This window comes from Trachinotus anak, unplaced genomic scaffold, assembly GCF_046630095.1.
Source record: "Trachinotus anak isolate AG129_WGS33_773 ecotype Australia unplaced genomic scaffold, CSIRO_AGI_Tana_v1 ptg000034l, whole genome shotgun sequence".
In the NCBI taxonomy this organism is placed as follows: Eukaryota; Metazoa; Chordata; class Actinopteri; order Carangiformes; family Carangidae; genus Trachinotus; species Trachinotus anak.
This window is the reverse complement of record NW_027273885.1, coordinates 5,540,002-5,567,326: the sequence shown is the minus strand read 5'-3', so window position 1 is coordinate 5,567,326 and position 27,325 is coordinate 5,540,002. Positions and strand designations below refer to the sequence as shown.

The window sequence follows — 27,325 nt, the reverse complement described above, 5'->3', positions numbered from 1 at the left end:
AATATTTATCACGGAGCAGCAGTGATTTTGACCGTGTGCTCATGCTTTTGACAGCACTCGCCTGCTGCAATACTTATTGGAGTAAACACGGACAATCCAATATCGTTGTTCTTTTGAATGCTTGCGAAAGAAGTCAAAAGAACACAATATAATCCATCAAAATTTCACTGCATATTCTATAGGCTGTCAGACCTACTGGGAAAAAAAGGAAGAGCTGAAATCAGCAAGAGCTGATCTAAGAAATGATTGGCATTGACTGGTTTGTCAGTATAAAGGAATGGCAGACATACATTTAAAATTTATACTCCATATGTGAAAAACTGTTTTTGCATTTTATCGTATCACTTATATTTTGACCGACTTGACCGACCTTCCAATAGAGATGTATCTCATAGCATTTTATCCTCATAATAGACAATTTTTACAACCACAGTTGACATAAACATCATCTCTGAGTCTTGTCTACATGATTAATTTCATTTACAGAACCTCATCATATCTGTATGCTGCATATTTGCCCGCTCTCCATGACGTTAGGCATTGTCTTCAACTGGCAGCTCGCAGTGAGTAACTTCAGTAACCTCGAGTAAATAAGTCGCTGGCATGGATCAGAAGACACATCTTCATGCTTGAGCAGACACATTTAAAATGCCACCAAAACACCGTCCCAGATTCTGCCCTCAGTCAAATGACATCAAGTGCTCACTTAAAGGTCCCTAAACGCCCCAGTATGAAGCAAAATCAGCCAGCGGGCAGTACATGGAGCAATCAAAGAGATAAGCATCCCATTTAACTTGAGTAAAAATCCAACCCGCAGAACATTCTGGTGTCTCGTGTTATCATGCTGCGCCACTGGATTCAGACAAGGAGGGTAACTAGGTCAATGATGCTATGTAAACTGTTCCACTTTACCCCTTGCTGGACTCAAAATGGAGTTGGCTGGGATGGAGTGCGTATAGGAGAGAGAAGCTTGGTGATTCAACATGACAGTTATCAACATCCTCTGGCTAGTGAGAGGACAGGGATGTGCAGAGCTGCAGAGCCTCAGTAATGGCAGACTACAACAGTAAACAGGTAAGAAGATGACTCACAGTGAAACAGAACATAGTGTCCAAAGAGCAGGGAGCAGAGCAGAGCAGAGCAGGGAGGGGGCTGAGATAAACAGCAAAAAAAAAACAAAAAAGGCAGCACACCTCTCTCTCCGTCAAACATTTAATCTCACAATTTGTCGTTGCCGGAGCGGCCAACAAAAAGGCTTTACTTTGTGATCTTTAATAAACGATATTTCTTGTACAAAGTTACAAATGTGGCCCATTATTTGAACATTAACGCTGACATTTTAGCCTGACATATTACACATTGGTCTTGATTTTTAACAGGTTATGTATGTCCCTGTTTTTCCCAGCAGTAAAAGCTCTGTATCGAAGCACCCAGTTATAGAAAGTTCTGATGTATTCCTCCTCTTACCTGAGCTGAGTGAAACGGTGTCTTTCTCCCATGATACAACAGTGACGTAGGCCTCAACAGAAGCAGGGATAATGCACTTGAAGACGGCTACACTGCCTCTCATAGCCTTCTGGTCAGCCACTCTGACTGTGTAGGGTTCCCGGGATACTATCAAAGAAGAAAAAAAAAACAAAACACACACGATCGATCTAATTCATGAGGAATCAATTGTGTTTTTTGCATTCATCCTTTTTCAGGGAGAGGGTGGGTATCTAGAGTTGGACCCATGGATCAAATTCTCATATAGAGTAAAATAAATTCAACCCTGCTGAAGCCCCAATAATGTAACGATAGGTTTATGTTATGACTTGCACTTCTAATTATTTCTTTGTTTATGAGAAATTATGTCTTGTGCATCATTTTGGCTTAAGACTACAATACCCATGAAAATTGGCCACCGTTGCTATGATGAAGGATACAGGAAGAGTGGTTAGTTCAGCCTATCTTTCCGATCACTTATCTTGTGCAAGATATCCAATTACCTATTATTATCATGCTCCAGTCAATTTCAGCTTTTGAATTTTGCCAAAGATGCATGGCAGGGTCGTGAAAGGATTTTGGAAACCTGCTCTTAATTCATTTGTACAAAAACACATTTAAAAACTCTTAATTTGTCTATGTGCTTTTACAAAAAGCATCACCACCAGTACAGTTGCTACAACTACACCTACATTTACTGTAACTATGACTTTCATATCCTCTTTTACTGGTGCAGCTGACACAGATTTTTCCCTCACTCTCACAACAACTACTGCTAGTACATCTGCTATTCCTCTCACCACTACCATTACTAGAAGTACTCCTGCTACACTAACCTCTCATCTGTGGGCTCACCTGCTTTGATGTGGACATCCTGACTCCTAATCTTGCCAGAAGGGTTCTCGGCAGTGCAGTAGTACGTGTTGTCGTGGATCAGCTTGCTGAAGCTGGATGGCAGGAAGTTGAAGATCTGGAGGGTTCCATTGGGGTGGACGTGACGGATGCCCGGGACATCGTAGATCTCCTCGCCGGTAGCCAGATACCAGCGCAGCGAGGCAGGCGGCGCACCCCCAGCAGGACAGGGCACTGAGGTCCCTGTGGTGCTGGCAAATACTACCTCTTGCAGAGATGCATTGACAAAGTATAAGCTGGAATGTAGGTCCTCACTGAAAACTGCAAGAGAGACAACGCAAGATATTTGCATTTACAACCACGTCTTTTTTTTTTTATGTAGCATTTTTTTAGTTCCTGTGGTTATGAATTTGTTTACTGGCATTTCACTGTTTCTGGATCAATTTTTAACTCTGTTTTCCTATAAATAAAGTTTTGAAGCAACACCTTAAATGTAGTTCTCAAATGAAATCTGGATCAAAGACATTGAAATGAAATTAGTATTCCTCGAACGTCTTTCACTCTAAGTGTTCCTATTTATGTAACATGATCATTCGTTTTGGATTAATCACTGTATTCCTATCCCTGGGACTTTGGGAACATTAAATTAACATAAACTACTATCAATTATGAAATAAGGTCAGCTGCCTTGATCATAGTTCAGCTTAAATTTAAGTCAACATCGCAATTAAGAGAATGACAATAAATCCAGTTTGTGAGGGAGCATTCTCTGGAGGATGAGAGGATAATAAATGTCAATGTTGGAACAGTTAGCTTAAAAGTAGATCCTTGATCTCTGACTGAAGAAGCCAGCAGATGTTTGCAATCTGAGGTTCTGTATTTATGAGAGAGAGTCTGCTTGTATTTTTGTATTCCAGGCAAAAATAATTGTATATACAGTATTTGTGAGTGTGTATCTCCCTTGCCATCTCAGCCTGGTGACGAGCCCAGAGGCTCTGCTCTAAATGGCTTACAGTGGCACTGGCAGCTGGCTTAGATCCTCCCTGGGGAGAAAACATTTTAGCACTTCATAAATTCCTAACAAGGTTTCAAATTGCAGACAATTCCATGCGTTTCTCTGCTCCAGCAGCTCTCAACCCGCGATGAGACAGTCCAGTGACCTGCTCCTGTACATACACCCGAACATCCACAATCGTTGTGACAAATGAGGAACACTTATTCAAAATTATTAGCACACTAAAGATCAATACTGCAGCATTTCTTTCCACAAGAATTTGTTGACATGTTGGAAAGCTGGCCATTTGCAACCTTTGTGAAATGCGAACAACTCTGCACTCTTTGTGTTGCAGAAACCAGCAAATCTATTTGAGTGACTGTGCAGTCTTCATCCATATTAAAGAGGAAAGCAGAGGGGGACAAGTCCATCTGGCCACATGCATCATGTTGCGAAATACTGTAAAAAAAAAAAAAATGGCTATGAAAATATGTAACACATAATTTATTTAAATTGTTTTCTTTATGATTATCAGATATTTCTGTGTGCCTGACCCCTAAATTTGATATAGCAGCTATCCAAGTACAGTATGATATGATAAAATAGCAATGGGAAAGGCATACTGTAAGTTATCCTGCCCTGACAGATACAACAAAACTATAGAATAAGAGTCATGGAGATGAAGACAAGCCTGATCAGACATCTAGGTGAAGGCCGCAGCATGGTGTGGTTAGATTTGGGGTGGTACAGTTAAATATTTGGAGTTAATGGAAAAATAATATCAGTCACTGATAGCAAAACATTTGTACTTATTAAGTATACATACAGCATGAGGGAAACTTTCTCTATAAATGTTGTAGTCACGTATTAATAAAAGCTAAAGCTTATATTATGGTTTTAATGTCAATAAATTAACACAGACTTACCAGAGGGGAGCCTGTTTGGTCATTACTCACCGTTCGCAAGAACAAACTAATTCATTGGTATATTTTACTCAGAGCTAAGGTTAGTACTCTAAAAAGGGTACTTTTAGATGCTGTAAATATCAGCTAACACCTCTCAGGCTAACCTTTGTTAATTTAACGGCGTCCTATAAACCGTAACGTTGGTCGACTATTAATGCAATATAACTAACATCAACTGTACAATCAGGCAGTACAATTTTTTTCTGTTAGCTAGCTAACTAGCAGCTTCCAGAAGGGATGAAGTTTAGCTATATGTTAGCAATGAGGCTGCATGTCTAAATTTAAAAAAAACGCATTGATGAGTCAGTTAACATGCAATATATACTGTATAAAAACTTGCATTTATAGTCAGTGTTTTTGTGTCAGTGGAGCACACTGGAACACTGCAAAATATTTAACACAGTTGTGAAATTGTAATATCAAATATAGACTATTGAAACACTGCAAGACTGACATTTCCTTCAACCATTAAAAACATAGGACACTGTGACTGTTTTTACAAGCACAACAGGTCTCCTTATAGCAAAATTACACTTCAACCGGGAAAAAAAATATCATTACATGGCAGAAAAGGGCATTCAGAGAGAGCCGGTCTCCACAGCGAGTGGAGAGACCTCTGAGAAAACAATTGCAATTCATAGTAAATGACCCAGATATACCCCAAAATTTAAGGGTAAGCCAATACTTCTATGGAAGATAATTACACAGCCCAGATAATACAATACAGGATGATAGTTTAGATATCAGAATTTAGTACTGGAGTATAACCATTTTCTTCAACATCACAGCTGGGACGTAGCTTGTTTCGCAGCCTGCAAGATGCAAATATAGCAGGAAAGTCTGATGACTGAATCCATCATTTGTTTACCTGCCCATGCCCTCTGTTTCTGTATGTATGCTGATTTCATTTGTAAATGCTAACAATGCACATTCCTGACTCACTGCTGTAGAGAATTGTTTGTTACTTCCATCTGTGAATTACACAAGGTGATGACTAACAATGCACCTCTGTCTCTGCACATATTTCTGTGCATGTGTTAGAGGCTAGATATAAAACTGAACAGCGTGCAATATTTATTAGTAAGACTTAATGTATTTCTGTTTTCCTATCCTTATACATGGGAAATGAAATAGGTAGCAATGCATGCTGACAAATCAAATCTATCTATCTATCTATCTATATATCTATCTACCTGTCTGACACCGCTGCTTTCCAACATTTTCAATATGTAATAAAAAATTTATGTGAATAAATTGATAAACCTTTTACAGGATAATTTGATGTCAAATTGCATTTGTTAATAATTCTGATGTTGCTTAATATCATATTCAGTGAGAAATTGATTCATGATATAACATCCTCTCACCAGTATTGTTTTAACTCTTATGTTATTAGGAGTTTCTTCCCCCTTAAATGGTTCATTTGATCCTCATGTAAAGGAGAAACATTTATCTTTGCAAGACAGATTTTGTGAATTTCACCTTGTATACTGCAAAGAAATATTGAATCTTTAACTGTATGAGTAGAATAAAATTTAGAAAAGTATAGTAGATACTGAATGCCCCCAGCAGAGGAACTATTGTATACACTGTGTAGTCTCTTACATCAAAAAGTTTTAAGCAATTTAAATCTTTTAAAATGTGGTGGGATAGTGTGCTGGGTTTTCAGTGGGTCTGTGGCACCGGCCAAGATGAAAATAATACATCAAAGTCATATTAAATTCTGATGCATTCTCTTTTTTCCAGCTGGCACAGGAAGTATCAATCTTCTCAGTGCTCTGTTGATAAAACAGACTAGAGCCATAAGGGGTTGAGAAGCAGGAGGGGGGTCAAAACCCCACCTGGTGCTCAAGGTTAGTGACAAGGAGAAGACAAAGAGTAATTTGTACAAGTTAATAGAACAAAATATTATTTTGTTCATTTCAAAAAAATGCAATGACATAACAACTTGCACACATCAAAGTTTTCAGAAAATACAATTTAGGTACTTAGTTAATTGATACTTTGAAAGTTGCAGAGCTACAATAGCAAATGGCTGGAGAGAAGTAGATCAAAGAAGTGTGTGGTTGCTTGGAAAGCTTCTATTCTGTGCAAGCATCGGAGAAATTGGATTAGGATTTATGTCATGGCTGTTTTGATATTCGTCTATTTCACATATGAAAAGTATGTGAGAGCAACTCAATTTAGACTGGCTGAGTGACAGTGAGATTGATTTAATTAAAAAAAGAAATGGACTCTGGTGGAAGGGTGCGTATCACTGCGCTACTCGTTTTGCTAATTGACTAAGCTCAGGAGCCAGACCACAAATGGCCCGTTGGCCCAGGTACATCACCCCCTCAGACCTCACAGAGGGCCCCATGTCATGCCCCAACAAACGGCCTCAGGGCCCGACCACTACACTACACTGCCTGAGAGGAAATCAGTAATTGGCATAATTTTTCATGAGCTCAACCGCAAAGGTGAAATAAATGACACTGTTCAATAATGCATTATATGCATCTATAATTGACTATGATTTTTTTACCAACGGGATATCTTCAGGGAGAAGGGAAGAAACTATTTCATTTAAACAATTTCTGTTTCGGGACCAGCAAAAGAGCAAGAGTGCGTTATTATTTCCATTTATTCGTTTTAAGATGCTTGCTTTTTTTTTCTGAGCCTTACTTTTACTCACTACCATCCCTGTAGAGATTCTACATTATTACAATTGTCTTCCAGGGTTCACACAGCTGATGGAAGATACTGTATAATTGATTCAAGGGTAATAACTTTAATATGTACCATTTTTAGGCCTTTTTCTTTTTTTTTTTTTTTACATGTGCTGGACTGCTGGTGTTTTACGAGCTCTGCAGTGATGAGGTGAGTATTAAGTTTCTATATTTCAAAAGTCTGACCATAATGACCACAAATGTTCAGTATTTATTAATTTTAAGATCTGAAGCTAACAATGTCCATACTATAAAAAAAGACATGTACTGTATAAATAGACTAAAGGGAATTGTATCACTGAAACAGAAGTACTCTCAAGTTCTAATCAACATTGATATATTGGATTATCACCTTTTAAATCTGATTTGACAGCAAACATTGGTTTATTTACTCAGCCAGTAGTTACTATGCAACACTAGTATTCATTTGGAGGCCACCAGATGAATGTGAGTCTAACATTCACTCTCCTTTTAGCTCTGATTTGGTCTCTACCAAATCCTGAGGCAAATATCTGGTGTTTTCACTGCTAAATAGTCAATTTTTCTTTACCAGCTAGTTGCTACCTGTCTCTGCTGTTTGATGCTGGGCAGCATTACTCATTTGAAGTCCAAGTGTTTGAACCAGCGACCTTCCACCAGGATGCATCTGTAGTCTTGAGGCTACCACTTCAATAACACAAATAAAATGTGTGTGTAGAATGTGTTAATGTGTCGCAGTTTTCAGTTGAGTGTAAGTCACATGGCTTCAAGCTGCTAGGCCAATTTAAATTTAATACTGCACACAATAAACCTGACATTTAAATAGTCCAGTGCCCATTAATATTTTAGACTTTTTGTTAATAAATGCTAGCACTCCTCTCTTAGTATTTACAATCCGCAGCTTTTGTACTGTAAATGCACATTGTGACTGCTTGGCAACAGAATAATTACTTAAACTGTAATTTGTTTCAGAACAAGGTAATGAGGTAGGTTTGTCTTTGTGGAAAATGTACCAGAAAAAATGTGTAACTCTACTGAACTGGTTTCATATTATTCACGTCTTCATGATGTATACTGTTTAAAATGTGATCCGGGGAAGCAGCCACAGTAATGTTCCCACAGAGTTACTGTACAATATGACAAAGAATGCCTGTGGTTCAGTATCATCACAGGACTGTGATCCTTCACACAATGGAGCTGATCAGTTGACAAGGTGTAACCAACCATGACAGTGTGCTTTCAGAGCCACTGGGGCGCTTTATTTAAGTAAACGTGCAATCAATGCCAATGGGAGCAAACAGCAGGTACAAATGTTCTCTAACTGGTTCTCTGCTAAATCACAAGAAGGAAGAAGTTACCACAAGATCACATTTTCAATTTTGCATCCATACAGAGACTGCCACTCGGACCCCTGACCAAGTCATGTAAAAGTCACGTAAAGTTGGTTCGATTTTCACCCTCTTATGTGCCAACAGTGTTAAGCAAAGGGACCCAGTGCCACATGGGAAACTGGTGACAACCTATTTAAATCTCACTCCACAGTTACATATTCTGTCTTTGATGCAGCCTCAGGCTTTTTTCATGAACACTTTCTGACATGGGAAGAAGAAAGAACAGCAGAGAGCAAACAAGAGGAGACGATCATAGAGATTAATTCAGCTTCCCATATTTCAGAAGGCACTCGTGTTGAATCTGTTTAGCGAGAAGAGCCATTGTCTGAGTTGTCATCAGCAACACGGTGTGTATGTGTATGTGTGTGTGTGTGCGTGTGTATGTGTGTGTGTGTGTTGGGGGGGGGTTAGTGGGGGGCTCAGCACTGCACAGCACAGCAGCATGGCACTGGCGCTTCACAGTGACAATGTGACAGCAGGAACCCTGGGTAATTAAAGCAGCTCTGCTCTGTGCCCTCAGGGTAAGTCTGCCTGGGACGTGGAGATCATACCTGGCTCGCTCACATTCAAGAATCACAGTCGCCAAAGAGCAATTTTCCTCCTTAACAAATCCCAGGTCCTGTTCTGTGGGCTTATGGATAGCAGCATTGGCATGATGGATGCAGCGCTAAAGCATGCAACCAAGCTGTGTTCAAAGCAGCTAAAAATAGGACTTTGACCTGTGCATGACCCAAATTTCAAATACAGTGTACAGGTGAACTCTCTTCCATTTAATCTGATTAAAAGGGTTGAAAATCATATTTCACCAAAGTGAATTTAACTGCATATCAAGGTCCATGAACCTGAAAGTAACATAGAGTAGCAGACAACAACCATTGGCGGCCGTGCAGTCCACTGTGAGTAAGCATTCCCACTGATCTGATCTGCCCTTAGGCAATACACCATGCACAAAGTTAAATGACTATCTTGCAATTTGCTCTCATGAATATTAAGCAGTGCTGTGACAGTAGAAAGGGTTGGCTGTACACAGGCTGCTGATCCGCACCGACAGATCTGTCCTCTGATGTCTAGGAGGGGCGGGCAATACTAAAATGAGGCCCCCCCACAGCAGATGAGCCTCCTCCTCCACGGTCTATTTTCATGTCTTAAATGGGCCAGAGTGGCTGCCTGTCTCATCAAGGGGGAGCCAGGGACCCTGGACTGTTTCTCAGTTAGTAAAACTGAGCGATAAAAGACATTGATGTCTAAATTATGCTGCCGCTGATGATGATGATGATGAGTGCATGAGAGAGGATCTGATGAGGGATTACACTGTAGCAAACTATAGCAGCTCCCTCTGCTGCTGCTGATGATGCATAAAAACTTCCACTAAATCTAATATTGCTATTTAATGCAACAAGCGTAGTAGGAGGTGGAGGGAAACCCATGTCTGTAATAAAGTAAATAAAACAAAGAATTACATTTAAAGTGTCTCACAGGTTCACTGTGCGTTTACTATGTGAACCATATGCTCCTGAACCACAGCTGCCTTTGCAATTAGAAGGAACTTATTACAGATTACTTAAAATTTCAACACCTGCAATCTTACCTATTAATTGAAACTCTTTTCTAATTCTACCAAGAACTGAGGAGAGCAGCACGCTAATGTTGCCTCTCCTCAACCTAATTAACAAAAATAAAAACTATGTATTTATAGAAAGCTAATGCTAATCCTTTTGACGAACAGGATTCGGCAAATATATTTCTAAATATATTTTATGGATGATTTATTCAAGTGAGGTGCAACATTGGTGGTTTGCCACATAAAGTATCACAGGCACTGCCAAAAAGAAGCTTTTAAATTCAGCCTGACGCATGTATGGTGGTGATCATAACAACCACAAAGGTAATTTATTTCATATGTATCGCAATAATATGTATTTTGGTGAAGTCATATGCCCCGAACTGCATGGTGATAATTGGGTCTGTTGTCAAATCAAAGTCTGAAATCTTAAGTACAAAATTGTCACACCACCCAGCTGAAAGCAATTAGAGAATAACACAGAATCATTGTTGAACCCAAACAGTGTGGGACGAAGATGAATGCGAGGTAAATACAAGTGTCATCTGCTGCTGAATGGATAAAATTCTAAATATCTCTCTTAAAAATGATATCTCGGTCAACAACAGACACTAGAAACATAAGTTGCTGCCCACTCACGGGCTCATTCATGCAGTAAAACACACACAACAAACCTGCTAGCTATGAATGAGTTCTCACATACACATACAACAGCCTATGATTCAAGTTCAGTTTATTGTATGGGACACACTATATATTGGAATGATTAGTATATTTCAGTTGCCTAGGTACCAGTTTGTAGATATAGAGTTTGAACGTTATAAATGTCTATGCTTAAAGACTCTGTTTGTAATTTACTATTATACTTAAATACGTCTCATTGAGACCTGAGTGGATATAATCTAATTGCTTCCAAACTAATCTAATGGACAGCATATACTGTCTCTCTTCATAACAGCATTAAGCAGCAGCATTCGCGTTGTACAGAGAACGCAACATTGGCAGAGGCCTTACCTCAGTTGGACAAGTAGCCATAGCACAGCTGGACAAACCAACCTTATTATGTCACCAAACATTAAGGATAAGGGGATTCAGAAGAGTTGCTGTCGATGGGTTTGTTTACATGACCGCTGTCCACCCGCATGCCAGCTATAGTAACACAATATCGATGGAGGTTTTAGTGTCTATGGAGGCTTCAGCGTACACAAGCTGCGACGTGAGAGGCTGCTGAGGAGAATGACCTGACACTGACAGACTTTGGCCCTCAAGGATCTGTCACCTGAAACCTGCTCGCTCTAGCCACGGCACACCTTTCTGGACAGGTAGCCAAAATTCATCCGCCTGCGTGCTTACAAGCCACAGACAACACCTAGTTTCATGAAAGAAAAATCAACTGCAGAAGTGAAATCTATCGATTCTTCAGTCTCAACTTGTAAAATAAATTTCAAACTACAGCTAAGATGTGGAAAGTGGAGGACAGCCCACAGAATGACCTTATATGTTCTGGTAGCTATTAGCAACCCTGTCTCCTAGAGAGTATGTACTGTATATACTATGTGTATTAACTCAGATCACAACTGTTTCCCTAACTTTGACCATGTGCTGTCAGGGACTAAACATAACCATGACAAACATTAATCATGCTCTAATGGCTATTATTTTGCAAGATGGGATATTTTTAAATATTGTTGTCAGTGTTTCCTGATTATTTTTTGTCAGTAAGCATTTTGCGGTCATTTTTACCATATGATGTGAATACTTCTAATGCTGGTTGGTATGTTGTATACTGTTGTAAAATCTCAATTTCTTTTTCATTGTGTGTCATTTTTACGAGCCATTGGTGCCACAAGTGCAAGTCCGCCTTGTATTCCACTTGATTGTTGTTGTTTTTTGATACCTTTCTTACAGTACTTTTGAACTTTAAGCGCTACACAAATATGCTGCTCTCACTACTAATGTTGCACAGGTAATAATGTCATTATCAGGCCATGGCAGACCTCTGAAGCTACACCACGGTCCCTGTTTTGTCCAGGAGACGTCTGTGACCAGCAGCTGGTGGAGTGTGTTAATGTTGATGTCACAGCAGCTGGCTGCTCTCATCCTGTTAGCTCTGCCTGCCATTATCAGCCCCCCCTCACCCCCCTCATCCCCACCCCCTCCTCCTCCTCCTCCTTTAAAGCTGCTGCTGCTGCTGCTGCTGCGTGCCATGCTCATTTTAATACTCCAGACTCATTTGACCGTCTTTATGGACTTATCATATTAAACATTTATCGCAGCCATTTCCCTAAACCAAGCATGTTTATTCAACACTTAGGGGACCACAGCATGGCTCCTTTCAGCAGCACCCTCCTCCCACCCCACCCCACCCCCACCACACACACACACACACACAAACACACACAGATCCTTATTTTTTCCTTTTCCTCGTTTCTCCCCCTTTCTCCTCCTCTCTCCCTCGGCCCCCCTGGCTTGCTTTATTACAAGCCTCCTTCTCTATGTGCCACAGCCTGAATAAAAAACTGAGGTATTTTTGTACACTTTCTTCCCTCTCCTCTCCGGTCATCCTTTCCTCCAGGGGCTGGGATACCCTGAGACCTGTGCCGTGTGAAGCCAGGCAGCCAAGCAGACACAAATGTATTCTGAGCATTTAGTACTTTGGATGAATCGAGTTTTAATTTAATCATCTGATCAAACATTAATTAGCATAATCACTTGTGGGGATGGATGGTCTAGATAGAGAGACACAGAGCAACAGATAATAGACCTCATCCTGGCAACAGTCTACAGGGACACTTAGCAACACATAAACAGCTACATGCTTCCAAGGACCGGTGCCGGGTTCTGTCCAAATTACCTCCCTTTGTACGAACGATACATTCAATTCTCAATTTCCATCAACAGCTCTTCCACTGCAGAATGATCTATTCACTGCTAGACTACCCTGCAATCAAATGCGCCGCTGCCAGGCCTGTGCCCTCTTATTTGATCTTGGACAAGATGGCTTACTGCAGCATCACACCTTGGTCGGAGCAGAGGAGGACTGGGAATTCTAGGAATACCACAAAGTGCTAAGATTATTGACAGTGCACTCAGTCTCACGCCAGGTCGGGGGGGGGGGGGGGGGGGTCGATGAGTGGTTGGAAGGGCATAAATCAGACTCCTGTGGCTCCACTTCATGTCACACCCTAACCCACCCAGCCATCTCCCCCCACACACCTCCTTGTTGGTACTTGCATATGCACATAAACACCAGCAAACACACAAATAAAGCACCCACTTTACACATCTCACACACATTCTCACACACCTTACCTCAACTCCAACAAGATGACAGCGCTTTAAAAATGGCCAGCTAAAAATAACCGCCACTAACTTGGTCTTAAATCTTAGCATCTGTGCCAGGTTTAAAAATAAAGAGCAGTGTCGAGAAACCAAGCTGGACCCATTTGTCTTTCTGTCACTCTGTCTATCCAGCTCTGCCTCCACCGTTATCCCTTAGCCCACTTTAATATTCAGACTGTGGAGCATCAGACACATGGGCAGATGTGATGGTGAAAGATCTCCTGGAAATGCAGACTTCAGTCATCTGATTGAATCAAGGATTTGAAATATACAGCAAAGACGGCGTGGTTGGAAAACTGCAAAGAAATCGAAGAGACATGAAGTGTGTTTTTTTTTTTTCTTAAACAAAAAAAAAAAAGGTTGGCCTCCGAATGAAGGCCATGAAATATGAGAGGAGAAAGCAAAGCTCAAAGGCAGTGAGACAGAGAGAGAAACACAAAGAGTAGTAGATATGTTAGCGAGCCACAATACATCAGGCACATGCATCATGCCCAGGCCAGAGTCACAGGGATCAATTCAGCCTCGGGCCTCAGCGTGTGCCGAGTTCAAAGACTGGCCCTGGTATGTGGAAGACTGGATTAAGAGGCAGAATTTATGAGGTCCAGCGTGAATGTTTGTCTTGGTGGACGATGGATAGCAAGCTCATCAAACCTCCGCCACCTGTCCTCCACAATGAACAAAAGCTTTTGTGGGGGCACTCACACTACAAGTACTACAAGCCTAGTTCACAGTGTACAACACACACACACACAGAGGGTACTCTGCCCAGGCTCTCGTGTGAATGCACCAAGTCTATGCAGATTTGAGTTTAGACAATTTCAATCACCAGGTAAAATATATACATACACATTTGTCTCAATTATTTGAGATGTACAACATACAGATCTTTACAATCAACGTTTTTTTCAGTGGAAACGCAGCTGCTGCCTGGATTTTGTTTAGTGGTGAGCGTTTCTTCCAATGAATGAAGCGCTACATTTATGCATCCTGCCAAATTTGTTTGCATGTGGTCATCGGAGGATGGCGGGCTTATTAACCTCTGGACTTTGAGACCAGAGCCCACGGTTTGCATTTTGAGTCCCGCATGTGGTTAGGTTTAGGTCATAGAAAGATTAAGGTTAGGTTAGGTTAAGGTTTCTATTAATAATTTATAAAAATAAATGTGACCTTTAAGTAAGTGAAAACATGACCAAGATCCTTCCCTAACCTTAAGTGCTGAAGGTGCCTTAACATAACTAAAGTAACAGATGTTGTGGGAAAACAAATGAAATGAAATGAAATGAAATATGTCAGTGAAAGTTAAGTTCATTAAAAGATTTCCTTGTTATGTTGATAAAAATTACATTTGAGTTATACATTTCCCTCAAAGGGTACTTGCTGCTGCACATTAGTAGTATATTAACATACAAGTCAAACAGGAAATACTCCTTAGACTAGTATGAACTGTAAACATCTTCATATCATCAGCATTATTATAAAATTCATGTTTATAATTCTGAATGTTTACAGCATTTTCTTACACAGCGCAAAGACAAAATAAAGTAAATGAATTAAACGAATTTTAAGCAGAATTCATCACCAGTCTAATCACAGCCACAAAGGTCATATTGTCTTAGCCATCAATCAGCAGGATTTATAAACCCTCTACATTCTGTGTATGTCGGTCATGTCATGATGCGTTTACTGCACCTGCAGACAGGACTCTTGGGAGCTCTGCCTGTTGTCTCAGCTTGATTTGAAAACTCTCATGTAACTATCATTTCCATTTTTTATAGCGGACCAATTCTGCTTATTCAAAGTAGAGGCGGGTGATATGACAAAGTATAACTGTCAACTATCAGCGATGTTGTTATACCGTTTATACCAAGGCAGCTATATCTTTCATATGTCCAGCTGTACACACTCGCTCAATTGAAGACTGAAAATGTATCATCTCACAATACAACATGGTTGGTTGTTATAAAAAGCCAAGGAGCACTAGATACCTCAGGTTAATATTAGATGGAGCCAGCTTTGTATGCAAGGTGAGCCTCTGATACTTAAATGGATCAGCACGAGGCTCTACATCTCGACTTTCTGGTCAAGGAACAAGTTGAGGGGCAGGCACACAGAGAGTCGCAGGTCAAGATCGTGATGTTTCAAAACTTCTAAGCCCTTCCTTCTAAAAATCTTTGAAACCAAGTCTTGAAAGAGCCACTTCCATGCAGGAGAGCAGGGGTGCCTCTTTCTTGACTTAGTCTGTTTTAAACTGTCAAATAAACCCTTTACACCAGTTCCTCCGCTGAAGTACCTGTGCGGTGCAGCACAGTAATATAACATGTCACTTTGACAGGTGCTCAGTGAATTACTACAACCCCACTTTGCACGCATGATCAAACACCTACGTCTGGGTGCTGAGGGTTTTCTGCTCTTCCCTGCAGATGCTAAATGATATCGTTAACATTTTAATGCAAGAGACATTTACACGCGGGCTTGCGCAATTACACCTCTGATTCAGTGGAATCCAGACAGACACAGTGTGATCGGTAATTAGATTTTACACTGGGTGAAACGCAGCGCAACATACATACACACACACACACACAGACATGCACCAGTCGCCTAAGCCTGCTCCTAATTAGAGAGCTAGACAGGCTCAAGGAGGTACAGTACAGTAGAGTAGCCCTCATTATGCAGCTAGGATGTATGAACCAGGGGATATCTATTATGATCATATATCAGGATATCCATTACCCAACATTAGCAGCCCTTTCAACTAGAATCACACGCAGAGTTCAAAATGTAACCCAACAAACCCTCTTGTAACTCACACAAGTGAGCAAGAGTTAAGTGGGTTTGTAAACTTAATTTAGCCCATTAGATATTCATATCAGAGTAAGACTGTACAAGATGATCTATCACTTGACTGTATGCTACGGGTTTTCATGGGGTAATTTAATTTCATGAGCTGTGATACCGCTTCTGCAGCCAAACCCTAATTGGTAATTAGTAAACAGACTAATGGCTGCGAGTGCAGCTGTAAGGCTGGTCAGGTTTCACTCCTCTGCTTTGTGCGCGGCCAGTGTGGCCACTGGGACCCTTTGGACATTTTTACACAGACCGGAGAACCACCTCGCAGCTCCAGCAAATGGGGCTCTCATCAGTGCACTACCTTCATTGCCTTCATGTAGATTTATTGCAATGCAAACACCAGTTCCCCCCTTTCTACTCACAGCCAAGTTCCATCCATCTATCCACCCCGGTCCCTTTAGCGTTTTCATCCACTGTTTCAGGTTGCTAATAATGTGGGGTCATGTAAAATTGGCAGGCTAACTGATGTTGGCAGCTATTTACTGCACTGTAAGCTCCACTGGGTGAGATGGTCTGGAAGGGCTTCTTTATTTCCAAGTGGATCTGCCTTTACCTCCGAGAAAGGTCACAGCTAATTGAGATCAAAATTTGATTGTGTGATCTCCTGATCTGTGTGTAAATATTCTCTTTTTTTTAAAGACATATGAGATAAGTCCTTTTTAAGTCATGGGCACCAGGTTAAGCTGGGTGCATGTCTACAAACCAGTGCTGTCTTCATGGGGACTGTGCAAGAAGCCCTGTCTTATTATAGCTTTGCAATGAGAATGGGAATAGGCCAGTTTAGCTGTGGTTTTGCCTAGAGGCTGCTTTCAGGCAGAGATATTTAATATGTTTCCTCTCCTGTACTGATGACTGAATTTATAGATTCTGCTTTGATCGGCACAGGAAATAGCTAAAGCATAATGTCTTAAATAGAATACAAGAAGTAAACATGCCCGTCAAATCTGTCATATTTAACATTTTTAAATGTTTTTTTTTCTTTTTGAATGTCTTGATATGACAGAGGGAATAAAGACGGTGGCTGACTATGCTTCCATTTGATATAATTTGCAATAATTTCCATGATGAAGGGAATACAATTTTGACATTGTGTGAACATTGAGCAGTTTTGTGTCTATTTTCCTTTTGCTGAGTTCATAAATCTGACATAGGTACAGTGAAATGACCATAATACAACATGGGGAGGAACCCTGAAGCAGCTCATTCACCATTTGGCCCCTTATCACCTGAGAACATATAACAGGATGTGATTGGCTCCTAATCAAGTACTTCTGGGTCAGCTCAGTGTGTGACAAGAGCCAAACTCCCCATTGGATGTTTAAAATCATTCCCAATATATTGTCCACTATTTCCTGGGTCTGCCATTTTGTAGTAGTGTCCGATTCATCTCAGAGGCATTCTCATACCCCACACAGTGGACAGAAACGACTTCTCCGTGCAGCGGAGAAAGTAGTAAACAAGCACCAGACACTAACCGACAACCGCCATGGACTCGGAGTGATCTTGTTTTTTGCCACAAGACAACAACACACCATATAGTTTTGTGCCCCATGTAGTGAGGAGTGAATGAGTGAACGTTTCCGGACGCAGCCCCTGACACCCATTACGCAGGTTACCATAGAGACAGGCAAGTGAGCATGTGATAGGCCTAACTCCAAAGCAGGAAGAATTGTCTGGAATCCAATTGCTGTGCTGGCTTCTATCTACAAGGTCATTCATTCATTCATTCATTCTGACAACGCCTGCTCAGCCGATGAACGCCTCATTTTCATGATAATCAACAAAACGTCCAGCCGCAGAGGACAAAGTCATGTAGCCAGGCTCCTGTACAGTAACAGAGAAATCAAATAAAACTGGCAATGCAAACAGCAAGTCATAAAAGCACGTTCTTGAAAAAAAAAAAAAAAAATATTGCATTGCACATGAAGAATACAAAAAGTGTAATATCTGCACTCAACGCCATCTACTGCTTAATCCCTATCAGTTGTTTGCCACGGGCCTCCTCAATAATCCCTTATGCAATAAACGGACACAATCTTGCATGGCAGTTGATCTAATGTCAGAGTCAGACGATTATGATTAATGAGGATTCCTTATTGTTCCTTTATGAGTTTCAGCACAAGCTGGGCTGAGGGAGATACCATTTTATAGTCAATGTCAATAAACGGTACCGACTGAGGGTTGCCTCAGCTCTGAAGAAGCGACGACACAGAAACAAAAATCCATTTCGAAGCCTTTTTTATCATCCCGGTTCAGAAGGGAAAATCCATTTTGGGGACACACCATAATATATCACGGCCCCTCGATGTGGTTAAATGTATTCATACCTGTAAATCCTCACTTCCCCAATTTTTTGTTTTGTGAATTCAGGCTTTTTTGACTCTTTGATACAAAAGCAGCCGACCGTGGGCTTGATTTTGATTCAGTCTGTGAACACTCCCCATCTTGTCACCCCGACATGTTTTTTTATAGCTATGTTTCCATTTTCTTTCCTTCTCCATCTTCTTCTTCGACCCTCTCTTTTTATTCCCCATGTTTTCGTACACACCCAGTCAGCCATAATCCCTCCCTATAGAAGGGGCTCTGGCCAATAAGTGAATGCAATAAACTGTATCAATTTTCTGCTATTGATTATGGATACACTATATTAGCACACAAATATGCGTGCACAGTGACAGCTGCATGCATGCGTGTGTGCAGTGGTGCACATGCACTCACGCAAACACACATGTGTACAAGAAAAAACAGACCAGACCAGACGCACAACCAAATCTGGCTGTTTGAATACAGTATTTGAATGAAGCTCGTGGTTTTCAACTATTTGAATGAAAAATCTATTTAACTATTTTATGTGGATTTGTGAACTACTTTCCTGAAAAATGTGACCTCTGTGGGATGTGCCTCAGCAACAACACTGTATTTTAATTTTTTTTAAAAATTTTTTTTAAATTACTAACACAAACATTTTGTGCCAATGCTGTTAATTTTCTCTCTGTAAACTACATTTTAAGGTCAATAACATAAAGTTTGGTTAGGATTTTTGACAAAATTGGATGTAGAGATGCTGGAAACATTCAGTCACAGCCATGAATAACACTGAATATTTCACTTCAAATATGTTTAAAATGAAAACATGGATCACTGACTCTTAATTATATGTATGAATTGACCATTTTAAGGCATTAAATTTGACATTTAAGCCACTTTGAACTTGAAAAATATGCTCACCCTGAGGGGAGGGGGAAGGGGTTAAACCTAATGTCCATTATATCAAATACGTCACTTATTACTAAGGGCCACGGTGGAGCAGGGTTGTGACAGAATAAGTGTCATTGGGCATCAAATAAAAACAGAAACAAATCACATTCACTGGATGAAAATTTAAAATAATTCAAACTTGAAATTATAAAAATCACAATTAAACCAATACAACCAAGCCAGTTAATTAAACACAGGCCCAAACAAACGTAATCCACCCGCGTTATTTCCCCTGGCTCAGCATGTATGTCTGAAGGCCAGAGATGTGTCTACTGGTTTGTAGGAGAGCTTGAAGGATTTAAAACGCAATTCATGCCTCGCCCGTCGCTCTCCCTCTGTCAGGGGTGTCAGCCTTCTGACAACCATATAAAATCCATTTCATGTGGGTCACAGGTGACCTCCATCCTCCCTCTCAGTCACTTAGCTGTCTACCAGTCATTTGCCTTCTGCAATAGGTAATGAGCGCTAATAAAAAAAGATGAGCCGGTGAAACTTACCATTCAAGATGCTCTGGGAAAAGATAAAAGCCAATATCCACATGCCCTGCTCCGTTCAATCCCCCCCAAGCTATGCTTTCTCTTCTCCCTCCGACCGGTGCCTCCCTGGGTCTCTCTTCTGTGCGCTTGGAGTGAGGTTAAACATTTGCCACTGTCTTGAAGCAAGCCGGTCCAAGTCTACACTTTTAATATCCCCTTCCTACTTTTTCGTTACACAGATTTTTTTTTTCTTTCTTAGCCCCCTCTTTGCGCTGGCAACATTAATGAGCCTCTGTGATTGTCTTGGGGAGAGCTGCGCTCAGACTCTCCTCCTCTGCTCCGCGTCTTGCTGCTTCTCCCTGTTATTCAAAAGGATGCTGAAGGGGTGAAGCCCAGGTGTGTGTGATGCTGAGTCAGAGCCCGGTACGAGCGGATCCTGAAAGAAAAATGAATGACCGAAGTGGCTAAACTAAATCTAAAAAAAAAAAAAAAGATGTCAGAAGCTCCGATTTCCTAAATAAAAGACTGACTGACGGATCATCCTTGGGGGGGAAAATTTAAAATTTTAGAAAATTAAAATAACTAAAAGAGCAAAAAAGCAAACAGGGGGGAGAGGGTGGTAGAATAAGAATGAAAAACAGGTTTTTTTCTGAGACTCCAAAGTCAGATCATCTTCATCGCCTCTGTGCGTCCAGCAAGAGGCGAGCAAGCGCATCTTCCCCGCTGCCGCTCTCTAATCGCACCACACTGACTCTCTGAGCATTGCACAGAATAACCCTCTCGCCTGCCCCTGCAGACGCTTTAATTCCTCATTGCCTTAAAGGAGCAGAGGCGGCTGCCGGTCGGTCCGGAGGGCAAGGTAGGAGTGGAGGTGAGAGTGTGAGAGCACGCAGCGAGTGGGGGCATTTGCATTAAGGAAATGAGCCGCACCTGACGCACCGAGACACCTAGGATAACATTTTTACGCACGGAGATGTGCCGGCTGGAGCAGAAAGCGCTGTCTGCTGGCGTGCAGGTGCACTCAGTACAACGCATTACATCCCGGACCCGACTTGAATAAAGCCAATAGGGTGTTTCTGTCATGGACAAGAACAGGAGAGAGTTCCCTGTGGCAATGGAAAGCCACAAGGACATCCAATGACGCATATTTTGTGTTCATGTTAAATGCATGGATGTGTGTGTGTGTGTGTGGGGGGGGGGGGGGGGGGGGGGGGGGGGTTAATCGTATAACACTTTTAAATTGATTGAAGTGATTTGACATCTTAACTGCATGAACAGAAAATAGAGGGAAAAAGCAACATTTTGTCAGTAGCTGGAGAAAATAGAGGGTTAAACTACAGCACCCCCCACCCCAAAGGCGCGCGCACACACACACACACACACACACACACACACACACACACACACACACACACTCTATACCGCCTCCCACAAACCCATAATGCACCCACCACTAGCACCACCACCACCCCTCCATTTTAATGCTTGCCTTGAAGTCAAGGGTGTAGCTGTAGCAGGCTGTGGAAGCCTGTGGGCCTGTCCACAGAGCCGGGTTACACTGGATGTGATATAACCAGCAGGGCAGTCTGCATCTCATTCTCCATCCCACATGACAGAATATACTGAAAGTGAAATCCTGTTTATTCACCCCAGGATACTCATTTTCTCTCCTTATATCAGGGGCGAGGAAAGGATCTTCACAATCCTGAATGTGTGCAAAGGAAAATAAATATAAAATACTGGAATCATAATATATGGTGTGTGTGGTCTGCCATTGTTTTTTTCCATTGTGATACAAATGGCTGTAGTTGTGTATCTCTTTGGAGGAGAGAGCTAATTAGTCTACTATCCCTGTGTTAATTTGGGAAGGATGAAACATTGGTTCGGTAATATGCAGAAATGTTTTGTTCAGCCCATTTTGCTGTTGCCCAGTTTTCTTACAGTGCGTGTTTGCCTACAGTATCTGTCCACTTGTCTGCCTGTCTCTCCTCCAGTGGTCAGACGAACATGAACGCTGCTCTGCATTTGCTTAACTCCAGAACACAGTGTTCTCGCTTCTCTTAAAATGCCATGGCTCTCCTCTTTTTTTCTGTTTGATTTATGTGAAATAATTCTTTCATTACTGATGTCCTCTTCCTGAACCATTGTTACACCAAAATTTAAATTTAATTGAGTAAGAGGATCATTTGACTTACTCCCCCCTCCCCCTAAGCTGTAAGATAAACCCAAACAAGTTGAAGTCTCTGTGGCACTGAGGAGAAAACATGGGTGAATCAGGGCAGTGGGTCAGAGATCCTGCCTGTCATTTAGAGTGGATTAGGAGCGCTGTGCTGGTGTTTCAGCTCTGGATTCTTGGCATGGATGAGCAAGTAAGTTGATTAGCAGCAGCAGACTGTGAGATATGATCATTTCAGAGGGAGGATTCAATACCAGCCTGGCTGCAAAAGTATCAGACCTTTGTTTTGCCTCACAAGATGCAAATTCTGCTTCTTGGCACTGCTCTGTTGCACGTAGTTATATGATGTACATTTACATTACGAAAGGGGGGAGTGCCTTGCTCAAGGGCATTTCTGTATTTTTTATTTACTTTCTCTGTAAATTTCGAGGACTACATGTGTGTATGATGCCACAGACAAAGCCTACTCATGGCCTACAGGTAATAAACCAGACCAGTGCTTCATGGAGCTTTTCTTGGTTCAGCCTTCAGCAATGTTAAATGGTAAATGTTTTTTGTCACTGTAGGTGACATTAAAAGCCTGCAAAGACAAACAAAAAGAGGGAGGAAAGAATTATCCCACTGTGGGTTCAAGGGATGGGGAGAGGAAGGGATCCACAGAATTAGAGAGTGCCTTCTGACATTTTAGGGAAAATGAGGCATTGGTCTAATCTAGCTCAGCAAACAGGATTTTATGAGAAGCTGAAATTAAAAATGTGGGAAAAGAAATGGAATAAATGCAAATCAAAAGGTTATATTTGTGTGCATGGGATGAGAAAACTTAAAGCTGACACACATGGAACAATCAATCTGGTGTCAGTTAAGCAGAGAAGAGGAGCGAGGACTCTCTCCGACCCAGAGCATAGGCCAGGGTGACGTTCGCAAGGGGGGCTACGTATTGTGTGTACAGTATATACACACTCACGCCACTGTGCACACACACACACACACACACACACACAAACTCACACTCCATACATGGGAGTTTCCCAGTGTAAGCACAGTTTCACAATGTGTGTTTGACAGCAAACAAACACACACGGTAACATCAACACTGACCAAATGACCTTACAACGATGAAATGACAGCAGGTGTGTGTGTGTGTGTGTGGTAATTTCTATCTCTATAACCGGGCCTCAGTAGGTACAGTGCTTTATGTATGACTCATGTTTGATCCCTACACTGTAGTGTCTAATATTTGGCTGGTGAGAGTTAATTGCCCTTTCACCTTAAAAACTGTAATTAAAAAATAATTGCCTCCTTCTCCGTATTCAAAAATACCCATTTCTCTGAGGGAAGCTTTTAATACCACATGCACTGAGGTACAATCTAATACACGTGTGGGGATGCCGGAGACAACAACTCATAGTCATAACAGCACAGCTCAATATCAGAGAGAGCTCAGCTGTAATTTTGGTGATATACAAAGATTGCATTTAGCTGAGCGTGGTGATACATACACATCCAAGTGTTTGTGCTGATGGCACAAATGGGCCCTTGCATCCTTATGGAAAACAGGTGCTAGTGTTTATCACTTACACCACACAGACAGTTGTACAACTGAACAGGCTACTTGGGATGCGAAAGACAATACCTTGAGTTTCACTCTAAAGACAAGAGCCATGACCTTGTGACCAGATGGGCTGATGGAGTCAGTGGTACCCCCTAGGCCTGTAGTGGAGGCACACGTGTTTTATAACTGCGAAACCAATATTAACTTCCTTACAGGGCTAGTGCAAATTATTTTCAATCACATACTGAAGTCAAAGCTGAAGCTCCCAGTGTTTTTTTAATTAATATATAAAGTGAAATATTGTGGTGCAATTCATCTTATTTATAGCCTAGTTTGCTGTTATGGTTTTGTATAACGACAGCTGATACATAAGACAGCCATATCTGAAAACATTTAGATACGTAACATGGTATAAACAGAGAGCTACAGGAACCAAGCAACGTTATTAAGCACCTCTGCAGTCGTGTTTTGAATATGAGCAAAGAGGATTTTTGGTGGGTTGGAGTTCACTGTGTGGGTTGGGGGAGGAAGAGGGTGTAGTTCATTTTAGCCCCCTGGCATGATGCCTAAACAGTGGTAAGCGAACATGACAATGAGGCCCGCAGACAGTCCTGGCCTTGCTGTGTGGCCGTGCATGCGTGTCTGTGTGTGGGTGTGTGCTCGCATGTGCCACCATGTCTGTGTGTGCACACAAGGAAGGAAGTGGAGCACATATGAGATAACTCATGAGCAGTGCTTACCCAAGGTCGTGACTCCTCAGACTGTAATACTCACACTGGCTTAGGATCTGTGCTCAGTGCTATTTATTTTAACTGCCAACTTCATCATGGACGATAAAATAAGATTAGAGTTATTAAGATCTATGTAAGATCTGTATTGTGTGTTGTCTGAATCGTTAAATCGGTCAGTTTAAAAGTTATTGATGATTGTTGGTGAATTTATATAATACAGCATATTTATCAATCCAAGGAATCTTATTAATCTATTTATTTCTTTTAAAATTTATGGAGAAAGATGAAGACAAATGGGAGCTGATGAATTCAAAGCAGCTGAGAGGTGGACTGTGCAAAAAAAGCTAAAACTATATATGACGTAAAATGGGACACTGAGCCCACAGTATTGAGATTTTTTTGTGTTTTCGGTGAGTCACCATCCAAGAGCTGCAAACCAGTCTCAGGAAGGTTTCCTCAATCACTGCCCAAAATGATTAACGAGTGCAGAGAAAGACAGAAACAAAGCACAAAAATCACATATTAGTTAGTCAGTACATAAACAATGTCCAGGACCTGAATTCACCAGTTGTGCAGTTGTGTACAACAGTTACAGGGGACCACTTCCTTTGTTTACTGTCAACTGGGCTCAAAGACAAGTGTTGGAGGTGATTTCTTTCTTCAGAAAGCTGCAGAAAACCCTCACTCCTCCAAATCCAAATCTCAACAATAGAGGAGGTGAGTAAGTTATTATCATGACAAATAGTCATGACGGACAAAAATATGAGAGTACGAGCTAGTTTGGTAAAAATGGAAATTCCATTACTATGTTTCTGGGCATTAATGTTGATTTAACAAGTAAAATGTGTCAAACACTGCTGCCACACCATCTCCACCTTACACTCTATCATTTGCTGTCTAGCTACTGAATTAAGATCAGATAGGAAACAATATAAAGTGCACTTCAGTGCTCATATTGATTACATCATGAGTTAAATCAAATCAAGTGCTTCTTTTGATTTATTGAAACATACCACTCCTGTGGTCAAGTCTGCATATAATCCCTGTAATAACCTTTGTCAATCCAAAATATTAATAATGATAGGAAGATGGAGCACATTCTCCTTCAGTTATGTCTCCTCCAGGGCGCTCGCGCAGTCCCCCCGCCCCTCTGTGTCCCTCTGGCCGACCCTGTCCCTGGCGTGTGTGCAGACAGGCTGGGTAATCCCTCAGGATGGGGCCTCTTGTTTTGACAACTCCTGCGAAGCCCAGTGTCTCTTACAACAAAACACAGACTGGCCTATCATCAGCAGAATGTCAGCCCTCGGTGCACTCCTTCGTCACCCAAAGGAGGATCAGGTTGCCTTTACACTATGCGACCCATTATCTCAGAATAGAAACATTCTCAGTGCCAGTATAATGATCCCTTTTGTTTTCAAAAGACAATGACACTGATAGGAGACAAGCTGCACTCGTGGCTCCTGATAGAAGTGTGTATAAGGTTACATGTTGCCAGGGCCCGAGTGATGTGGCTCCTGCACAGAGCTGAGAGTGGTGTACTCTTACCCTCTACTGGTCCCTGTGGGATGAAAAGACACCTGCAGGTCAATCAGCAACAGGACACATGCATGCTCTTTAAATTAGGACTGCTATAACTTGGGAATGTGCCAACTGTGCCAAAGACATCAGGGTTCAAGAAGTTGACATGTGAACGCGACTAATGATAAAACACTAAAGAAGAGATGTGTTTCTGCGAAGGTCAACAGTAAGACAAAAGGACAAAGGACAAAAGGTTGGTGGTTAGATTGGCTTTTTGTTGAAGGCCACCCACATTGAACATGCACTCCGGGCACCGTTAGGAATGTGCTGTTGGGCACTGTTAGATGGCTTAGAATAAAATTTGAATGCTTTATAATTTGATTTCATATTTTACAGAAACTGAAAAGTTGTGACTTCAGATCCTCCCAGAATAGGAAAGGATTCTTTTTTTTATTCCTTGATTCATGTCTTGAGGGAAATGTCGTCCCTAACTGGCCTTTGAAAAAAATCATCTACCAAATGAATAAATGTCATTTAATGTAAAAAGTGTGTGTTTGTGTGTGTGTACATAGATATGACACTACTGGCAATAGCTGGTTATCTCAGTTTATCTTATCTTAGCTTAATTCAGTTTTGTTTCATTTAATTAGCAAGAAAAAAAACAGGCAGTTCGACATTTTAGGAAATTTTCCGGTTTTGATGCTAGGCTAAGCTAACTGGCTGCTGGCTGTAGCTTCAGTGGTACTGATGTTTCCATCTTCTCTATCTATTCTATCATACTCTTCCCTTATTTTCTGTCTCTTTATTATTAATTCTGGTCAAGATCCTAATTCAAATAATAATCAACAGATACGACAGGATCTCAGCGGTAAGACATTCCTGTAATACAGACCCACATTTTCTGAATACTGTGTTAACCTATAAGACTTATGCAGAATGGACCACAGCACATGCACTACAGTAACCTTTTCCCATCTCCCTCTCAATTCATGATACTAACACCCCAGCCGGCTACAGCAACCCCAGCCAGTTTCCCATTGGTTAGCCCCAAGGCACAGAGGAGCATATCTGTAGCCAACCTTGACGTGCTAAACTAGGACGCTGAAGGGGACAGAAATGGGAGGAGAGAGGAGGAGAGGCAGGGGAGCAAGCAAAAGGAGGAGAGAGGGGGGAGAAAAAAAGAAAACATAATGAAAGGCTGCTGGAGAAGTGGCAGAAATAAGGAAGTGAGGATGGAGAGCTGAGAGGGTGATGGAAAAGAAGGGATAGAGAAAAGAGCAGCGGAGAGGGAAGGGAGAGAAGGTGGAGAGTGTAAGTAAAGGGAGGGAGAGAATAGGGTGGGTTTTGGTGATTTGTACTCTGGCTGCATATGCGCCTGGTCTCCATCTCCTCCATTCTCTGCTTGAAAACTGGAAAAATCAATACACCCACAGTCTAGTGTATCCCCACATGAACTGGATCATTAAAAATATATAATCAAACACCCC

General features: G+C 41.4%; 1 protein-coding gene across 4 annotated transcripts in view; it reads right to left on the bottom strand.

The window, feature by feature from the left end:
• Nucleotides 1-27,325, bottom strand: part of dscamb (Down syndrome cell adhesion molecule b) — a 122,914-nt gene that overhangs the window by 89,422 nt on the left and 6,167 nt on the right. For 3 of the 4 annotated variants that reach the window (XM_071471737.1, XM_071471738.1, XM_071471742.1), the window contains exons 3-4: nucleotides 2,341-2,658; nucleotides 1,468-1,614 (exon numbers count right to left, since the gene is read on the bottom strand). In XM_071471737.1, the coding sequence (XP_071327838.1) occupies nucleotides 1,468-1,614; nucleotides 2,341-2,658 (465 nt within the window). Of the gene's footprint in view, nucleotides 1-1,467; nucleotides 1,615-2,340; nucleotides 2,659-19,882; nucleotides 20,999-27,325 lie in introns of those variants that run through there. The other variant, XM_071471741.1, reaches the window with a different exon arrangement.